The sequence below is a fragment of the Ascaphus truei genome, chromosome 12 (assembly GCF_040206685.1).
Source record: "Ascaphus truei isolate aAscTru1 chromosome 12, aAscTru1.hap1, whole genome shotgun sequence".
Taxonomy (NCBI): Eukaryota; Metazoa; Chordata; class Amphibia; order Anura; family Ascaphidae; genus Ascaphus; species Ascaphus truei.
The window spans coordinates 22,802,497-22,823,952 of NC_134494.1; the positions used below are offsets into that span (position 1 = coordinate 22,802,497).

General features: G+C 47.7%; 1 protein-coding gene across 5 annotated transcripts in view; it reads right to left on the minus strand.

The window, feature by feature from the left end:
- VWCE (von Willebrand factor C and EGF domains) overlaps nt 1-21,456 on the minus strand; it is a 57,949-nt gene that overhangs the window by 17,141 nt on the left and 19,352 nt on the right. For 4 of the 5 annotated variants that reach the window (XM_075567000.1, XM_075566996.1, XM_075566997.1 and 1 more), the window contains exons 6-17: nt 20,583-20,738; nt 16,893-17,018; nt 16,627-16,743; nt 15,945-16,067; nt 15,375-15,503; nt 13,463-13,582; nt 12,796-13,262; nt 12,625-12,715; nt 12,462-12,544; nt 4,903-4,990; nt 2,144-2,229; nt 755-872 (exon numbers count right to left, since the gene is read on the minus strand). In XM_075567000.1, coding sequence (XP_075423115.1) covers nt 755-872; nt 2,144-2,229; nt 4,903-4,990; nt 12,462-12,544; nt 12,625-12,715; nt 12,796-13,262; nt 13,463-13,582; nt 15,375-15,503; nt 15,945-16,067; nt 16,627-16,743; nt 16,893-17,018; nt 20,583-20,738 — 1,704 coding nt within the window. The remainder of the gene's footprint in view (nt 1-754; nt 873-2,143; nt 2,230-4,902; nt 4,991-12,461; nt 12,545-12,624; nt 12,716-12,795; nt 13,263-13,462; nt 13,583-15,374; nt 15,504-15,944; nt 16,068-16,626; nt 16,744-16,892; nt 17,019-20,582; nt 20,739-21,456) is intronic. The other variant, XM_075566998.1, reaches the window with a different exon arrangement.

A 21,456-nucleotide genomic window follows, 5' to 3' on the forward strand; every position in this document is an offset into this window, starting at 1 on the left:
TCATAGACTAAAGTGTACTAATGGCAGTGACATGTTTATAGGGTCAGTCCCTCATAGACTAAAGTGTACTAATGGCAGTGACATGTTTATAGGGTCAGTCCCTCATAGACTAAAGTGTACTAATGGCAGGGACATGTTTATAGGGTCAGTCCCTCATAGACTAAAGTGTACTAATGGCAGGGACATGTTGTAGGGGTCACATTTAGGTGACTGGTGCCTTTTTACCAAACTCTGACACCTGTACATATTTTTAAACCATTGTTTTAAGTTAGTTTGTAAACACAGTGAGCGGAGACATGGCCGGGGTTTGATTTCCTCTGTCTGCTTCCTTTTGTCTGATATCACTGCGTGTTCATCAAGAGACTACACAGACCGAGCCCCCTCTTTCTCTTCCCCTGATCCTTATGGACTCTTACGTAAAGACATAACGGATACAGGTAAAAACACTTGACTGTCAAGCACTCCCTCATTCAGACTCAAAGGCCGCCCAAGAAATGCAATTTGTAATTAATGTCCTTCCCCCAAAAAGCATCCATTTGTTTTGTGGTTTTTGTGATTATATTAGATTAAGGAAGTCAATTAGATTGTTGTTTACAAAAGATTGTTTTGCACCTTTAAAGCGGACAGTGGCGTTGTTATACGTGTAAGCGCTTTCATTTTATCCCAGCTCTAGTCTAGCTCTCTATGTGCCACTGTGACTGTCCCATCACCTTCAATTGTGTATGTGTCGCAGCTCTGAACACTCCACTCTCACCTGTTCTCTCTGGGGCCTCCTGGCATTTAAAGCAACATTGCTCCACCTCCAGCACCCAGTCCTCCCTGGGGCACTCTAAATTAGGACAAGGCAGAAAGGAACATTCCACTGCGCCATTCTAGAGAGGGGAGAGAGCAAGTAAGGAAGAGAGCAAGTACGTTTACAGAGCAAGAGATACAACAACGAAGAATGACGCTCTCAGAAGGTAACTTGATCTAGGCATCCTGCTTGGAGGTACATCAGTGTTGCCCGAAAGGCGGACAGACTTTGGCGCAGCCAAAGGGTGTGAGCCATTTGCTGCAATTCGCTGATGTTTGGTGATGTTAAAGCTGCTCTACAGCAATCGTAAACTCACCAGCCCATTATCCCCTGTACCTAAGTTTCCAAGAAACTATCTGTCCATGAAATGTCTGTGAATTGACTGTATAACCTCTGTTCTTTTAATGTAACCATGTATTTTTATAACTCTGTGCCCAGGACATACTTGAAAACGAGAGGTAACTCTCAATGTATTACTTCCTGGTAAAAACATTTTTATAAATAAATAAAAAGTATATTGGTGACGGAGTAATTTTGAGTCATTGTTTTGATGATGCATCTCTTAACCCCCGAGGGGCCAGCCACGCTTTGCAAAATGTCAACATATGAACCTTTAGCGGTCACACGGCCGCAACCTGCACACAGTAACATGGATTGAAGTGGAAGGAACTCTACTTCCGCTACGATCCCATTCAATTCTCTGGTAGAACGCTGAACGCTTATGATCTGGGAATGTTCCAGAATCCGGTTTGCCTTTTGTTACGCTCGAACGTTCCAAAAATAAAAAATAAAAGTGCCAACATTTCACTAAATGTTCTTTTAGGCAGAAATGAACTTTTTTTAGGCAGAAACGTTTGGGCGGAAATTGACAAGTCGAATTTGACAATTTCAATTGAACTCGACTATCGTGATAAAAGGGTTTTGGGGGATAGGAGGGAGAGAGAGCAGCAAGCAACTGGTGAGACACTTTGGAAATAAGCTAATTTCAATATGCAAATACTGTATGCTTATTTCCTAAGTATAAGACAAAGAAAAGTAGTTGCACTCGTAGTGTTCAAAGGATCCTCAGACCATTTTAATAGAATTCAAAAAAGACAAATAGTGGCACAACATTTTGGGGGAACAAAGTTAATTCTTGCTCAAAACCCCCCAAAACATTGTGCCACTATTTTTTTTTTGTATCAACTGCAAAGCCCTATAGTTTAGCAGGACAGAATACCATACACCCAACTCTATAGAACAGCCCCCTCTGCTCAGTGGTTCTATCATAGGGCCAATTAGAGGCTGGGATAATCCAGTTTCTGTTCTGTAACATTGGTCATTTGTGTGTGAAACGCGAGCTGTCCAGACCTGACACAAACAGGAGGCGCATCCACTCTCATCCCGGCTAAACGTGGCTCCGTGAGGATAAAGCTGTCCTTGGAATTCACACCCATCTGTAATGTAAACAACGAGTCATGCAAAGACACCAGCAGTAAGCAGTAAAGAAAGTGCAGAGACATCTCATGGAGATTCATTGTACCAGTTGGGTTATCATTTCATTGCCTAGCTGCTAGTAACGCCAGTCTTGTAAACTGTGTTCACTGGTTGTGGCTTTTTCTAGGGTTGATAGCAGCTCCTTTCCCATATTAATATGCTATATTGCAATGTGTTGCATGGTGTGTGTTACTTAAGCCTAAATATTCAGTTTACAAGAAGGGTGCTGATTTACAAGGCGGCACAAAGCCCTTAGACACCTTATACTGTAGTACTTTCAACTGCGTAGACCATAAGGTCCTTTAGGGTTTAATACTTAAGTAATAATCCCCGAAGAAAAGGGCATTACTGGCCAATAATGCCCTGTTCTGAGGGGATTATTACTATTATAGGCTAAATGTAGGCTTATTTTATTTTTTTTTACATTTTTCATTAAAAAAAATTTACACTTTTGTAGTCATATTTATATTTATCAGCATGATTGTCTGCATTCTTTTGCTTTTACTGCACGTCTTTATTAAAAGGAAATTGTACATGCACACAGCCCCCTCTATACACACACGCTTTGCAGCCCCCCTCTATACACACACGCTCTGCAGCCCCCCTCTATACACACGCTCTGCAGCCCCCCCTCTATACACACATACTCTGCAGCCCCCCTCAAGATATACACAAGCACACTCTGCAGCCCCCCCTCTATACACACACTCTGCAGCCCCCCCTTTATACATACACACTCTGCAGCCCCCCCTCTATACACACACACTCTGCAGCCCCCCCTCTATACACACACACTCTGCAGCCCCCCTCTATACACACATACTCTGCAGCCCCCCTCAAGATATACACAAGCACACTTTGCAGTCCCCCCATCACTACACCCACAAAATACACTGCAGCCCTCCTCCACCCTCTACACTCACAAAACACACACACACACAACACACACCAGCACCCCTCTACACCCACAAACACATACTAAAGCCCCGTGTAAACTCACAAAACTGCAGACATACACACACAAAAACACACTCTGCAGCCCTCCTCCACCCTCTACACCAGGGGTGCACAAACTTCCTGCGCTGCGCCCCCCCTGTCTGCTCTCCCCCTGTGTGGCGCCCCCCCCCTTACCTCTGATGCGGCGTCCAATGACGCGGGGTCATCTGACATCACGGCGTCATTTGACGCCGCATCTCCATGGCAACGGGCGTCAAATGACGCCGCGGGGTCACGTCACATGACCCGGCTACGTCATTTGACGCCACATTGTCATGGAGACGCGGGGACTGAAGCGGGGACTGAAGCTGACTGAAGCCAGGTAAGTGAGCCGTGCCCCCCCCCCCAAAAGTATTGCGCCTCCCAGTTTTCACCCATGCTCTACACACACACACACACACACACACACACACACACACACACACACACACACACACACACACACACACACACACACACACACACACACACACACACTGCAGCCCCCCTCTACACCCACAAAACACACACACACAAAACAGACTGCTGCCCCCCTCTACATCCACAAAACACACACCAGCAGCCCCCCATCTACACCCACTGCAGCCCCCTGTAAACCCACACACTGCAGACACACACCAACAAAACAGACTCTGCTGCCCCCTCTACACCCACAAAACACACACCAACAGAAGACACACACACACCATTAAAACACTCTGCTGACCCCCTTTACAATCGCAAAACCCACAGCAGACACACAAACTTTTCCCCTCACTCTCCTGTGTGAAGCTCTCTGCAGGCAGGGTGGGGGAGGAGTCAGTGCATGGCTGCAGGGAGGGGGAGGAGTCAGTGCCTGGCTGCAGGGAGGGTGGGAGAGGTTTCAGTGCCTGGCTGCAGGCAGGGTGGGGGAGGTGTCAGTGCCTGGCTGCAGGGAGGGTGGGAGAGGTGTCAGTGCCTGTCTGCAGGCAGGGTGGGGGAGGAGTTAGTGCCTGTCTGCAGGCATGGTGGGGGAGGAGTCAGTGCCTGGCTGCAGGCAGGGTGGGGGAGGAGTCAGTGCCTGGTTGTAGGCAGGGTGGGGGAGGAGTCAGTGCCTGTCTGCAGGCAGGGTGGGGGAGGAGTTAGTGCCTGTCTGCAGGCAGGGTGGGGGAGGAGTCAGTGCCTGGCTGTTGGCAGGGTGGGGGAGGAGTCCGTGTTGGCTGCAGGCAGGGTGGGGGAGGAGTCTGTGCCTTGCTGCTGCCTCATGTCCAATCACCTCCCCTGTCTAAGAGCTGATCTCACTCTTAATGAATGAGAACTGAAAGCTGATTGGCTTAAAAACTTGGCAGGGTGCCAACATTTCCGGCCCATTACTGATTGAATAAAGCCTGGAATTTTAACCAATCAAAGAGCAGGAATTTCAATAATGCCCGGAATTTACCAGCTTTAGCCTACAATATTGAGTAAAAATGGTCCCATATTATGGTATCCAGTGGTTTGTGCACCTAGTGATTCTCAACAAGGCCGGCGCCAAGGGACTTTTCCTTAGAACCCAGTCCCATTTGGAGAAGGACCAGTGGTTGCCGGGGAAGCCCAGGCAGGGGGCCTATTGTACTCAGAGGAAAGGGGATCCACAATTCCTGGAGCCGGCGCTGGTAGTAACCATCAGCAATACTGACCTGGGCATCTCAAGCAGCACTCGGACATGAAAGCTTCATTGCATGTAACCGGAGGACACGAAGGGGGGATACAGGTTACATTTCCAGCCTGCAGGGATGATCGGAAGATCACACTAAGCTTTCTTAGGCCTTGTTAGAGACTTGGCTTAAGTGCTTATAATCATTAAAAGCAGACATAGAGAATAGACAATTAGCAGGTAACATAAAAATCAACAGCTACTATGGGGGGAGGCAATTCTATATACACCAAGGCAGACGTTCAGGCCTTTTTCATCCCAAAATTCGCATAGACTTCAATATATATATATATATATATATATATATATATAGAATAAAGCCATATGGGACACCTTTATCAAGTGCCGGTACGGGTTATTAAACCTGTTCCGCCGTTTACTCCCATTGACGTCATTCGGTGTTAGCACTGGAATAGGTGTGGGTAAATGTGCCCCCTAAGAGATCTGGGGAAATGTATCAAGTATTGCAACTGAGCATTTAAATAAATTACAAAAAAAAAAAAACAGGTGCAAATTGAGTCTTTTTGACTGTGTCCCAATGCACCAATTTATCAAGATTCTTTGTTCCAATTTTGTTCCACTTGCTCCATTGAATATTTTTGGGAAGCAGTTATAGGGGAGGAGATAGTAGCTGAATAGTGTAAGTATATCAGCCAATATTCATGAATGGGCTAGCACCACTATAGTATAGTACAGAGTATTGTCTTAGGTATACCTATAGCCCATATTCATGTACGGGCTTGACCCACTATAGATGAACTTAGTAAGATTATCAGATAGAGCTGTAACCTATATAAATGACTGTGTAACAGCAGCTACATAAGTGGGAGCTATGTTAGCACCACTACAGAATACATCCAATTTTATTGGAACAGAGGTTTATTGTAACTACGTTACTAGTGGCTTTTTAAGTGTGACATTGTAGCCTTTTTGTATCTGGTACTGCTCTCCTAGTGAAGTACTTTACAGAGGAGTTAGGCGTTAACATTTTGGGCTATTTATTGTGTGTGTTCTTAGCTATTACTTGCACCAATCCTTGGGTAGTCGAGGGCTCCTTAGGTGCAGGGAACAAGCTTTTATAAGACTCTCCTACCATGCCGCTTGTTATTACACAAGTGTCTGCTAAAGCCACTAATTGAACTATTGACCAATTAAGTGCTGACAAGGTTGCATAACACCTCTCTATTATTAGCACCTTCTCCTCTACTCTACGCCCATTAACACCACTTTACCAGGGAAGTCTGCATTTCAGACCCCCTCCTTGCATAATTGATTTAATACAGCTCAATTATCTGTTTCAGCATTAGCGATCCAGGGCGTCACCCTGCACTCGACATAGGATCATCAGCGGATGTCTAATGTTTGTCAATTTTTAACCACCATTATTTTACTAAACAAAGAGAAAAAGTCCTTGGCGCACTACCAGGTATATTAAACCTGATGGATAAGTTCCCAGTCCTCTCAATAAAGGAGAATAAATTCGTAACAAAGCTCTATCCTGGATCTCATCCTACCTCTCCCATCGTACTTTCAGTGTCTCTTCTGCTAACACCTCCTCCTCCTCTATTGATCTCTCTGTGGGGGTACCCCAGGGCTCTGTCCTGGGACCTCTTCTCTTTTCTCTGTACACACTCTCTCTAGGTGACCTAATAACATCTTTTGGGTTTAAATATCACCTCCATGCTGACGACACACAAATATACTTTTCAACACCTGACCTTACACCTGCTATACAGACCAAAGTTTCTGAATGTCTCTCTGCTATATCATCCTAGATGGCCCTCCACCGCCTTAAACTCAACATGGCTAAAACAGAGCTCGTCATACTTCCTCCCAAACCTGGCCCTACTACCTCCTTCCACATTACTGTTGGAACTACGATCATCCACCCAGTAGCCCAAGCACGCTGCCTAGGGGTCACACTCGACTCCTCTCTCACATTCGCCCCTCACATTCAAAACATTTCTAAAACTTGTCGCTTTTTCCTCCGCAATATAACAAAGATACGCCCTTTCCTCTGTTGCTCGACTGCTAAAACTCTGACTCAGGCCCTCATTCTCTCCCGTCTTGATTACTGTAACCTCCTGCTGTCCGGCCTTCCTGCCTCTCACCTGTCTCCCCTACAATCTATCCAAAATGCTGCTGTCAGAATCACTCTACTCTTTCCTAGATCTGTCTCAGCATCTCCCCTCCTGAAATCCCTCTCCTGGCTTCCAATCAAATCCCGCATCTCACACTCCATTCTTCTCCTCACTTTTAAAGCTTTACACTCTTCTGCCCCTCCTTACATCTCAGCCCTAATTTCTCGCTATGCACCACCCCGACTCTTACGTTCTGCTCAAGGATGTCTTCTTTCTACCCCCTTTTTATCTAAAGCCCTCTCTCGCCTTAAACCTTTTTCACTGACTGCCCCACACCTCTGGAATGCCCTTCCCCTCAGTACCCGACTAGCACCCTCTCTATCCACCTTTAAGACCCACCTTAAGACACACTTGCTTAAAGAAGCATACGAATAGCACTGTGAACATTCTGAAAACATGATACATAAAGCTTGGCCCCCTGCAGACGCACTTACCAGAACTCCCTCCTACTGTCTCTGTACGTTCTCCCTACCTACCAATTAGATTGTAAGCTCCTCGGGGCAGGGACTCCTCTTCCGTAATGTTAGTTTGTCTAAAGCACTTATTCCCATGATCTGTTATTTATATTATCTGTTATTTATTCGATTACCACATGTATTACTACTGTGAAGCGCTATGTACATTAATGGCGCTATATAAATAAAGACATACAATACAATACAAATGTAGGGGTAAATGTACCCGAGGAAGTGACGTCAGTAGTCACGAAACGCGCGTAGGGTGGAGCTTAGACTGTACGCAGCACTGCGTGCGTGCGTGAGCCGGCTGAGAGAAGCGGCGGTGTATCAGTGACGTCATCTGAGGTGGACCTGGCGCTCCGAGTCGCGGACGCGAGTAGGAGATAGACGCGGGACCTAGCCTCTTACACACCGCGCAGCCACCTTCTCAAGCCTGCGGACGGCACGTTGTAATCCGCTTGCAGGGTCGCATTGCATGTGAGTGCATTTGCTGTTGATCCTAATTGTTTTATTACATTTTGTTACGGTACTACACCATTGGCATATTTATTTTTATGTATCTTCCGTGACTGTGATTGATCCATGTGGAGAGGGCAATTATCACCACCTGAAGACCCACTGCTATCCAGTCTCATACACCAGAGTACCAGCTAAAGATACCTTTCAAGGCCTTTTTCTATCTACTTTTATGTAAGTAGCTAGCAGCTGTGTGGGTGTGATCTCCAGTATCAGAGAGTACTGCGCAATGGTCCTTTTGTTTTGTCTGATTTCAGATACACATTCATCAACAAAGAATTTCTGAAAGACCATCTGTGAGATCCACAAACTGTTCCTTTATTCAGAGAATTGGGAACTTATCCATCAGGTTTAATATACCTGGTAGTGCGCCAAGGACTTTTTCTCTTTGTTTGCTATTTTGTCTCTAGCCTCATGGATAGGCGTGTTGTATATTCCTAGGCAGCCACCCCCCCCCCCCCCCATTCACTCTTGGTGACCGTAGGGTCTCTTTGCATTATTGGTTTATCCTTTCACCATTAGGGTTAATCAATCTCACAATTTATTTGTTATCATTACACTGATCTGCATTTATGTTTGTTGAGTATCACGTATATGTAAATAGGTTGAGCGCTTAGTATATGTTTTAGGTTCTCTTTTCCTTCACCATTATTTTAGTATTTATGATCATTAAAGATTTATTTTAACTTTATAACTAATCATTCCGTTTAGGGCGCTTGAGGGCCGTCTGTTGGGTTTCTTTTCTCCGTCAGTATACCAAATGTACGTAGCCAGGTTACCGCGCTTCCTGTACCTGCTGCCGGTGCAATGTTAAAATTTTTTGCTTCCTTGTTTTGGAGCTCCGTCTTGATACATAATCCCCTCTATTTATTCAGGCCATATACTAAAGAGCACTGACTTTGCATGGCACGTTCTGATCTAACCCTGGCTGTTCTGATATCGACTTGTTTATGTTTCACCGAGTATCAATGGTTTTAATACTCTAGAACAGGCCTGCACAACTCGTAAAGTGAGAAGGGCCGAACTGCTCCAAGGAAAAAAAAAATTGGGCCGCAGGGGTAAAATCATCATCATCATCATCATCATCATCTCTCCTCCAGCACCTCTCATCATCATCCTCATATCTCCTCCAGAACCCCTCACTATCAATCTTTGCGATACTCCCCATCTATCTCTCATACCCCCATCTCTCCCCCTCACCCACACACATAATACTCCCTCTCCACAAACACACAATACACCCCTGCACACCACACACACCCCACCCCCCCCTGCACCTCACATCCTTCTTCCCCCCTGCACCTCACATCCTTCTCCACCCTTGCACCTCACATCCTTCTCCCCCCCTGCACCTCACATCATTCTCCCCCCTTGCACCTCACATCACTATCCCCCTTGCACCTCACATCCCTCTCCCCTTACACCTCACATCACTCTCCCCCCTTGCACCTCACATCACTCTCCCCCCTTGCACCTCACATCACTCTCCCCCCTGCACCTCACATCACTATCCCCCCTTCCACCTCACATCACTCTCCCCCCTTGCACCTCACATCACTCTCCCCCCTGCACCTCACATCACTCTCCCCCCTGCACCTCACATCACTCTCCCCCTTGCACCTCACATCACTCTCCCCCTTGCACCTCACATCACTCCCCCCCTGCACCTCACATCACTCTCCCCCCTTGCACCTCACATCACTCTCCCCCCTTGCACCTCACATCACTCTCCCCCTTGCACCTCACATCACTCTCCCCCCTTGCACCTCACATCACTCTCCCCCCTTGCACCTCACATCACTCTCCCCCTGCAGCTCACATCACTCTCCCCCCTTGCACCTCACATCACTCTCCCCCCTTGCACCTCATATCACTCTCTCCCTTGCACTTCACATCACTCTCCCCCCTTGGGTGAATGACGGTGGGTGCACTCTCCCCCCTTGCACCTCATATCACTCTCTCCCTTGCACCTCACATCACTCTCCCCCTTGCACCTCACATCACTCTCCCCCCTTGCACCTCACATCACTCTCCCCCTTGCACCTCACATCACTCTCCCCCCTTGCACCTCACATCACTCTCCCCCCTTGCACCTCACATCACTCTCCCCCTGCAGCTCACATCACTCTCCCCCCTTGCACCTCACATCACTCTCCCCCCTTGCACCTCATATCACTCTCTCCCTTGCACTTCACATCACTCTCCCCCCTTGGGTGAATGACGGTGGGTGGGTGGTTGACAGTGACTGGGTGGGAGACAGTGACTGGGTGGGAGACAGTGACTGGGTGGGAGACAGTGACTGGGTGGGAGACAGTGACTGGGTGGGTGGGAGATAGTGACTGGGTGGGTGGGTGACAGTGACTGGGTGGGTGACAATGACTGGGTGGGTGACAATGACTTAGACAGTGACTGGGTGGGTGGGTGACAGTGACTGGGTGGTTGGGTGACAGTGACTGGGTGGGTGACAGTGACTGGGTGGGTGGGAGACAGTGACTGAGTGGGAGAGAGTGACTGGGTTACAGTGACTGGGTGACAGTGACTGGGTGGGTAGGTGACAGTGACTGGGTGAGTGGGTTACAGTGACTGGGTGGGTGACAGTGACTGGGTGACAGTGACTGGGTGGGTGGGTGACAGTGACTGGGTGGGAGATGGTGACTGGGTGGGAGACAGTGACTGGGTGGGAGACAGTGACTGGGTGGGAGACAGTGACTGGGTGGGTGGGAGATAGTGACTGGGTGGGTGGGTGACAGTGACTGGGTGGGTGACAATGACTGGGTGGGTGACAATGACTTAGACAGTGATTAGACAGTGACTGGGTGGGTGGGTGACAGTGACTGGGTGGGTGACAGTGACTGGGTGGGTGGGAGACAGTGACTGAGTGGGAGAGAGTGACTGGGTTACAGTGACTGGGTGACAGTGACTGGGTGGGTAGGTGACAGTGACTGGGTGAGTGGGTTACAGTGACTGGGTGGGTGACAGTGACTGGGTGACAGTGACTGGGTGGGTGGGTGACAGTGACTGGGTGACAGTGACTGGGTGACAGTGACTGGGTGACAGTGACTTACCTTGACCAGGTGGGTGCAGCTTGGTGCCGGACGCTTTGCTCTCCTGCCCCCGATATCCCCGCAGCAGCTGCCTGGGACGGGAGGTGGGCTTGGGAGCGTGGGGGGTGGGCTTGGTGGGGGGGGGGCCACGGGAGGTGAGCTCGGAGGGACGCGGGAAGCTGGCCGCGGGGGGAAGCGGTGGGAAGCAGGCCGCAGGAGGAGCTGGCTGTTACTTCCCCCTCCGTCCCACGTTGGGAGCGGGGGGGGGGGGGAGCGGGCCCTGCTTGCCCTACGCCTGCGCGCCGGGACCGCGTGGATTCGCCGCCATTTTTTTTACTGTTTTTAACATTTATTTCATTAACTGGCGCCCGGCCGGAGTCATCGTGGGCCGCACAGAGAGAGGCCAGGCGGGCCGCACAGAGAGGCCAGGCGGCCGCATGTTGTGCAGGCCTGCTCTAGAAGGAGTGGCTCAGTGAGTAACGACACTGACTGGCACTGAGAGTTTGAAGCAGGGGAAACTGGTTAAATTCCCGGTGTCGGCTCCTTGTGACCTTGGGCAAGTCACTTTATCTCCCTTTGCCTCAGGCACCAAAAACATAGATTGTAAGCTCCACGGGGCAGGGACCTGTGCCTGCAAAATGTGTCTGTAAAGCGCTACGTAAAACTAGCAGCGCTATACAAGAACATGCTGTTATATTATTATTTGTTGTTCTACATTACACTCCGTCTTCATGTCGGATTATTTTGTGCCCATATATTGCTACATTAAAGGAGCCATCCATACACTATCCTTCATGTGTGTTTTATATATATATATATATATATATATATATATATATCAGTTCTGTAGTATTAGATAATACTTACCACCTTTTTTTTTTCTTTTCATTATTTAACGCTCAATGCCATTTTTAATTAGTTTTAATATATTGAGCATTCTTTGATTTCTATCGCAGGTTTTGTCCCACCTCCTCAGCAGTGCAAGATCTTTGCAACACTTTCCTGTTTGAGATAATTTGTTGCCAATATTCCCAGCAGTTTGAGCTGCAAACGGTAACAATAGATTACGTTACCGTGGTAATATAAGGATACATTGTAGCTGATGAGTTACACTGACTGAAGGATTGATTTGAAACTGAAAGTCGGCCATTTACTGAACCCTGGGCAGCAGGATCTTTGCTGATAGATCACGGGAGAACCAATCGATCAGCATCTTAGGTAATTAGTTTTTAAGTGCTGCTTGGATTGACTCTTTAAAACAATAATCCATTTATCCTCTTCCCAATGAACTCATCTAGCTCTCTTTTTTAATCTCTCCTCTCCCCTCCTTCACACATGGTTTCATTCAGCACAAGGGTTTGAGACTGGGGCCATGCTACTCACCAGGCAGATGCAGATGGTACAGTTGTCTGGGGTGATAGGAAACAGCTCCCCTTCTGCTCTTGACAGCCCCTCGTACAGGCACCCTGCAATAAAACAATAGCAGCCCAACTGGGACACCAGAGAGAACCCCCAGCATCTCCCAGGAGACATCTGACACACTCACCATTACACAATGGACAGCAGCTCTGGGGGTGCAGGACTGGGTGTGAGCAGTTAGGGCTGCAAATCCTCCTTTCGCAGGACACGTGCCCCTCCTGAGAAATGAGCGCGCTTAATTCATGAGTGTGTGTGCTGTACAGGGACTGGACTTTGTGCTTAATGCTCCAATACACACCTGGCAACTGCAGTCTACGCATCCTGGCTCCGTCCAGTGGCTACCGGTGAGCCGTAGTTCTGTATTATGCCAGCAGGGGGAGCTTAGGGCATGTGTGTGCGGGACAGTGGGAGTCGGGGCTGATGAGTAGATATGGTGAGTACCAGGTTGTATAACCGCCTCTTCCTTGAGTGGCATATGAGACATTACTGAGGCCTTCTGAGCTAATGGGGAGTGACTTGTTCTGAGGTGCTGTGGGGGCGGTAAGGGGTCAGGGTCAGTGAGGGTGCTGCGTGGGGTTAAGGTAGACATTGTGGTGAAATGCTCTTGTGCCAACATCGAATCGGTCCACGAAGCCTGAGAGGCTCTGAGGCCTGGCCTCCCAAAGCTTGCAGGAGCCGGTGTTGTTGCCATTAGCGGTGCCCAATCTTCATGAGATGTTTGCGTGTCCTGAGGAAGGGCAGTAGTCTGCATCTCAAGTAGAACCTCTGCACAAGACACACACAAACTCATTAAGCCATCAGCCTTCCCCACTACTGCTGGGACCAATCATTATGGGCGCAGTGGCGATTAGCACTTGATGATGCATAACAAGTTGGATGGAGGAATGGAAAAGTCAGTCCGCCATGGGTGGTGACAATTAATTTTATCTACATGAGAGGAGGAGAAAGTCACCGAACAATATTACCTGAGCATCCACTATCACTGGGAAGAAACCCAGTGGGGCAGGAGCAGCGATAGGATCCCAGTGTATTCACACAGCTCCCCAAAGAGCACAGGGTAGCATTCCGTAGGCATTCATCCACATCTGTGAGGGTAAGAAATGCCCAGAGTAATGTACCTTACAAACTGTATTAACATTAAAGCAGCAATCCTGCTGACTTATTTCTTAACACTTATAATACAATATTACAGAACCTGAACCATGCTTTTTATTTTAGCTCCAGGTGCCCCCCTTGGTTTCCATTCCAGTGAAGTGGAGAAATAACAATGGCCCCAAATCTCACGGCCATTAGGAAGCAGTAACATCACTGGGGGGGAGGGGGGAGGGGATGATATTACATCTTCCTATTGGATAGGTTATCATTGAATTTTACAGCAAGAAATTAAAACTGTAAGTACCCCGGGAATTGTAAGGGTCCCTGAAGCTGAAAATAGTTATGTGGGAAAAAAATGAATAGTGAAAATGGGCAGGATTGCTACTTTAATAGAGGGATACGATTTCCAGAGTGTTGGAGACCCAAATCTCTTAATCTCCTGGGAGCTGAGTTTCCTGCTCCCCAAGGGCAGACAACCTGCTCAACCAGGGCTCGGCCCCCCGTTCTTCAGCGTTGGCTCCCTGCATCTCTGATCTGACTTATTGGAGATACGATGGACACTGTGGAGAGGCTAGTGAGAGGACAGTATAGGACAGTAAGTATTTGCTCCTTTACTTCCCATGATTTATAGGAGGACAACCAGTGTCTGTCCCTCCAAACTATAACATTCAGGCCCAAAAGAATATGGAGCAGACTATAGACTTAGCACCTGCGATTTCAGTGACCCCATTGGTTTTCTGATTTGGGTTGTGCACTCTACACAGTAAACCCTTCAGTCTCTGGAAAGATACAGACAGAAATGAGGCAATGCAGAGGAAGCTTACATATCGGGTACAGGGCATCCTACAAAAAGCCATAAACAAAGAGAGACTTAAAGACATACAGATGTAAACACAGGAAGAAAGCCAGTGGGCAACACACACGAAAGAATTCCTCAAGACCCCCAGGAGTATAAATAAGATACAAAAGGAAGTATTTATAAGTGAAACCAAACAAAAACGCTGGATATCTATAAGGAAGAGTTTGATATATCTTGGATGAAAGGCGGCGGAGTAATAAAATAAGGCAGAAGGTATAAGTGTGTGATGAATTGCACCTTTGGTGGGCTCTGTACCAGTCTACAGAGTTTGACTTTAATGTTCTGGGTGTGAGAACCTGCAGATGTTCCTAATCGCACAATACAGCTCAACCCCTTTATAACGCTGTGCTTGGGGTCCAAAGAATCACATCGTGTTATAAGCGGAGTGCGTTAGAAATAATGTACAATTGTATGCGTTGTACAATAAAGTATTTAAGACACCAATAAGCGCGTTGTAAAGTATTCATGCATACGAAAATTGGGAGCCACTCTTACATCGCGCTATAAGCGGATTCGTGTTGTAACAGATCGCGTTATAACGGGGTTGAGCTGTATGTAGTCCATAGGTGACATTTCAGTAGATTACAATGACTTGAACTCAACCTTTAGACCAACTCTATCTGCTTAACCCTCACCAACTCCGTCGTTTTAGTGCAAAATAGGAATGAGTCACATGGGGAACTGTGTATTTCCCATGTAATCTGCTAACCTTACTCGGTTTCCTTTGCCTATCACTAGTTTCTGAAGCTCTCCAGAACGGGAAGGTCTGACCTCTCACACCTCTCTGTGGCTTTAGATGTCACCCCTAGACTATTACTAAGGTCTCCATACAGAGAGTTGCACAGGCAACATCGAAAGCTATGAATGAGGTACCACTGCACAGAGTTGCTTGGGTATCACCCTTGTCCACCAGAGTCACTTACCAACGCATGATACTTTATCAGGACCAGAGAGAAAGCCAGCCCGACAAGAGCAGAAGAAGCTCCCATGAGTATTGTGGCAGAAGTGCTGGCAAAGGTGGGAAGGCCCTGGCCGTCGGCACTCATTAATATCTGAGGAACAATCAGGCATGAAACACTGAGGTATAACAGTACAGGGGGCCGGAAACGTTATTGTTTTCTTTCAGAATGTACAACTCCACTTTTCTTTGCAAGAAAAAGGGGTTTATTTTAGAAAACTTCTCTCGCTCTCTTTCTATTCTTACAGCATCCATGTTACTTTAATATTTCTAAAATACAGTCTGAAGAGCTTTTCCCCAGTGTTTTATACATGTAGATCCTTTATTAAATCAGACTCTGTACCACTACTCTGTTAAGTCACTTTAACCACTGATTGTAACATGACACAGCTGAGTAGTGTCTGCGTCTTGTGTCTTTGTTGGATGTTTAGGTTCCCATAGTTTACACTGAGGTGCAGTCACTATAAGGTCTGAGTGGTATTTGTGACACTGGGTCGGGCTATATATCAGACCTGCCTGTGCCTGCGCTACTTACCTGCACAGGAGTGTCCATTGCTCTGCAGGGTGAATCCAGCTCCACACAAACACCTGTAGCTACCGTGGAGGTTCCTGCACCTCTGCTGACACGCGGATCGGTGGGTGGAGCATTCGTCTATGTCTGGGGACAATGGGAGATAGGAGATGTGAGGACGGACAGCAGCTGAGAGTTACTGAGGCACCACAATAAACAGTTCCTCTAGGATCACCCCAGATCATTACTGGGGTACCACTGCAGAAAGTTACTTGTGTGTAGTCATGGACTATTGTTCAAATACCACCGCAGAAAATTACTTGGTAGCTTAGAACGTTACTCCGCTCCCATCCCAGCTAATTATTTCACTACAAATACTATGATGCTAATAACTAAGGCCCCACTGAAGACAGTAAATTGGATATTGCGCCAGACAATTACTTATATGCTGCACCCCCACAGAAAGTTACTTGGGTATTAATCTAGAAAGCTAGTTAGATATCGCTCTATGTTCTACACACTGACTGCAGAACCACATTAGCTAAGTACTCAGGTATAACCCCAAATGCATACTCCTCTCCCCATACAATTGCTCCAGTGGGGTTCAGAGGAGTTGCTGAAGTATCATGATATGCAGCTACTGTACTTGGTTGGCTCATGGGTGTTTACCAAGCAAATGTGAGTTTTTTAGGGGTTGGAGTCTCACCGTAGCAGCTGCTCCTGTCAGCAGAAAGCTTCATGCCTGGTCCACAGTCACACACAAACCCTCCTTCTGTATTCATACAGGTTCCCTCACAGGATGCTGCTGCACACTCGTTAACATCTAGGACCGTGAAAGCACAGCGCTTGTTATTCTCATGGCCTAACAGTGGTACACAGAGCCGCTGTATCTGTGACGTAGGCAATGTCACCAGGTAAATGTGTCACGTGCTCTGCAGTAAAGCATGCTGGGATACCGGGAACTATTATTACCTGTGCATGTCACACCATTAGCCGTCTCTGTCATCCTGAATCCTACAGGGCACACTCGGGACACGTGTTCACAGCCTCCGTCATTACACGTCAATTCACAGCCGTACTCCCCACACGGAACGGGGGCTGTCAATGCACAGGTAGTGAGAGAGACCCTTATACTTCACATGTATCTCTGCAGAACACAGACGATTTACAAAGACATACCAATGTACATATTGCAACTTCTGCTAATGCTTCTGCATTGTACTACAGGGAGAATTATTGTGGTCTATGTATCAACGGAGAGAAAAGTGTGTTTTGCCGCACTGCTCAGGTTTTTCTGATGCAGCATGTTGGATTTATACCACTTCAGATATGGATGATTTGGGGGGGGCAGATGAATGGCGCAGAAAGACAGACGGTGATATATCTCGTTATTATAGGTGCGCCATGTAATTCTCATTGGAACGTATTGGGCTGAACATTGGCCCCGTGGATTTCAATCTCACAATCTCCTTCTGCAAAACGGGGGCAACAGCAGTGCAAAATAAAACCGCACCAGATTAATGAAAGGGAAAAAAACAAACTCTATTAATTGAGAAATTTGGGGCATTTCTACCTCGCCTGCCCCCCCCCCCCCCCCAGTTATTCAGCTTTAAGACTGATAAATAGACGCCTATATTTCAATTATCTTCAAATCCGCCAGCCCGTGAGCTACATAAATACATCTCAAAAAATCGTGGTTAAAGATTTCAGACTGTAATTATGAGCCATGCAATTAATTAAAAAAAATGAAAGCAGCCAAACCTTTTGTAATACCGTGGCTGGACTATTTAACTATTTATATAAGGTTGTTTTCTGTCTGACTGTGGGATTATACCTTTAACAAACACAGATTGGATCAGAGTACACACAATAAGGAAACAGCGCTGTGTGTATTTCCTGCCACCCTTTGTCCTTAGATAAATACGCTCAGGAAACTTCACTTCACTAGCACCTCCTTACGGTTTTCTTGTGCAGAGGGATCATTCCACTGTGAAAATATCCTATTTTACTGCTGATAGGGTTGGGGTTCAGGACACTGTTCCTTCTCCGAGAACGGAGGTGGCTGATGCTACGCCAGTCATAAAGAAGAAGGTGCCGGTCCAATCCCACACTGCCCATTCTACCGTGCCCTGCCACCTGCCCAGAGATCCCTGCCCTAGGTAACAAGCACCGTCCCCTGTCCCCTCGGCCACGCTCCCCTACCATGACTGTAGCACTACAACGTACTGTTGGAAAAGTATATGATATGTATGTATCTGATGATGCCAATGATGTGTACAGGTGGTGGATTCCTATGTTCAGGGGTTATGTACCACATTTAAACAGGACACGCTTTGTCCTGGAAAGGGACGATCAGGTAGATCCCTGGTGGGAGAATGGCAAGTTTACTCCAGAGCAGGCGGCGGAGATAATGAGGAAACGTAACCAATGTATGGATCAGGGCACCACCAGAGAAGGGGGATGATTTCTATGCTTCCCCCTGGGATGGACCACTATTCTGGGTATTGCCGGGCAGGGCGTGTGGGCAAAATCTCATGAAGAGTAGCCGTGCAGAGAGAGTTCTAGTCCAGGGTTTTAGGCGTTCCCATGGGTACGATTATCCTTATCTCCCCGAAGAGCTCATGAGAGCCACTGAGGCTCATAGGGATGAGTGGGTAAGCAGTGATTGAATACATGGCTCCTAAATATAATACAACAGCTGTATTTAGGGAAGGTCGCGCTGAGTATTTGGTTAAGGTCTGGCAGGTGGGAAGCAATATTCACCTAGACCGAGTAGAGTACGTTAGTGAGTATGGCAGAAAGAAGTGCTACTCTATCATTGTGCCCGATAAGGAGGGTAAGCCTGTCCGGAAGCCAGACCCTGACCATTACAATTAACCCAGCAGGAGCGGTACTGCAAATTGTAAAGGGAGATACAGCAGGGATATACTGCATATTGAGTCAGGAGGTAATTACAACAGGAACGGTACTGCACCCGGGCGAAAGGTTCTCTCGGTTAAGAGGAACCAGTTATGCCACCATTTATTGGTGGTGCATAATTATGCTCCTCATGCTGGGTCGTGAGGAGGATTTTAACCAGAGGGAGGATGTAGCCAAGTGCCCCTGGCTATAGCCTTCTACTGGTCTCAACACTATAAGTCCTGGTAAGAACAGGCAGTGTTGGGGTTAAACTACTTGCCAGGGCCTAGCCTGCAGTTGCAGCCTGGATGGGTACTATGTTGCCTTATCCAGGGGCAGGCCTATACCGCCAGTTAGAGTGTCATACCTGGGGAGGGTACCGCATGGGTCACATGTACATGGTGTGATGCATGTCAGTACCTAGACCTCGCCCTGTTATGGGGTGCGGTTACAAGCCCTTCCCCCCGGGTATAAAAGCTGACACTCCACCAATTTGAGTTGGTGTAAGGATTACCGAAGTACAGCCGCTCCGCGCATCCTCTCGAGCACCACCGCGCACGCGCGGGGTGCCTATGGACCACATTCCTTACCAGACGCGCGCAGCATGCACGCGCGCCAAAATGGCGTCATCCGACACGCGGACTCTGGCTCCGTCCCCGGATTACACACACTGACTGCGCGCAGAGCTCGCATGTGACACGTGCACCACGCCCCCAAGCTCCGTGTCAAGATTCATTAGCTGCACTAACAGCTGCACCTGCTCATAGATGCATTCTTTAGCTGCACAAACAGCTACACCTGCTCGTTGAGCCCTGGACCTATCACAGCTGCTGCAGAGGCCGCGCCCCCGCTCCACCCCCAATGGGGGCGGGCTGATCAAGCCTATATATGCTCACCAATGTTATAGGCACATTGGCTGAGCATAGATTCCTGTTACTCTGTGTTTACCCTTGCTGTTCCTGCCTTGTTCCTGTCCTGTTGCTTTGTTCCAGTTTTTGATCTTCTGTGTACCGAACCGGCTTGCTTTGACTACTCCTACCTCTGGCTCCTGATCTTGGCTACCTCTGACTCCTCGCTCCTCTCTAATCCTGACCTCGGCATTGCACCTCGACCACTCTCCACTCTCCAATCCTGACATCGGCAAAAGTACCTTCTACGCTCCGGATATCTCCTACGTTGAACTCGGCAAGTATAAAGACTACTCTGATATCTACTGTATATCCCTGACCCTGCTGTCAAGACAAATCTACACTCCGGACGTGGCCCCCGTGCCTGTGGCTGGTGTTTGTTACTACTCCCATCTCGGTAAAGGGGCCTGTTTGTGGTGAGCACAGGGTAACAGTTGGTTGATTATGGGACAGTGTGATACCGTTTTCCCTACAAGAGAGTCAAGGAGATTGGGAGGGGCTCTGGGGGCCTCAAGCCCCTGGGGTCTGCTCCAGGGCTGGAGGACATTCATGCTGTTGTACAATAAAGCTGCCATTGGACCAACTATGGTGTGTGATTATTGGAGAGGAGTATTGCCTGTGGGGACCATCCTGCAGGATCCTCATGGGAGGGAGGCGCTGCACAGTAAAGTGATGGAGAAAGCCTGCCCTGTTGCTGCTCCAAAACTACAACTGCAGACCCACTCAGACCTCCTGAACCAGCAGGTGAGCTAAAGCACCGGGGACAATAACCATGTAGTGACCGGATCTTCCATGGCCGGGGGGGAAGGGAGCGGAGGGAACAGGTGCTACATAAGCATAATGGGTAATAACTAACCTGCAATAGTGTTGGGGTGCTTATTCGGGATACATGAGCGTCCGTTGGGGGACATCTGATACCCGTAGAAACAGAGACATCTGTAGCTGCCAATGCTGTTTTTACATTGTTGCTGACAGAGATTCGATGCCTGGGGCCGGGAACATTCATCCACATCTGCCAATAAAGATACATGAAGCAAACACTCCTATAAACTGTGAAGTTGCATGAGATGTCAGTGCTCACGCAGCACTCTGTTGTCATCAGTAACATCAGTGGTCTAAGAGTGATGGAGCTAGTTACGTACCACTACTTATTTGCTAGTACACTTAAAGTTGAGCTTTCTTTTAAAAGAAAATGCGGATTTACTTGACAAAGACTCCCCACTTTTAGTCTTTATAGTGGAACTAGTCAGTAGTCGAAGTATGAAGTGGAACAGACAAAGCACCACTTTATTCCTGTCTACAGTGCCGAGGGTCCAGGAGCGATCGAATGACACGACCAGGCCCCCGATGCCGGAAACGGATGTAGAGGGAGCACCACTTCCATTTGGATCAGGCTGCCTTTGGATCGTCACTTCCTTTGAAGTGGGTAACTCAAGTTCAAATCCCAGTATTTATGTATGTATGTATGTATGTATGTATGTATGTATGTATGTATGTATGTGTGTGTGTGTGTGTATACCTTAATTTATATAGTGGCATGTAGATAGCGCTTCACGGCAGTAACACGTGAAATAATATAACACCTAATGGAACGAGTTGCTTTAAGACATAAAAGTAACACTATGAAAAGGAGACACTTCCCCGAAGAGCTTACAATCTTAAGTGCGAGGAAATGGTGACCTTGGACAAGTCAATTTACTGCACCCCGGTGTATTGAAAAATGATTGTAT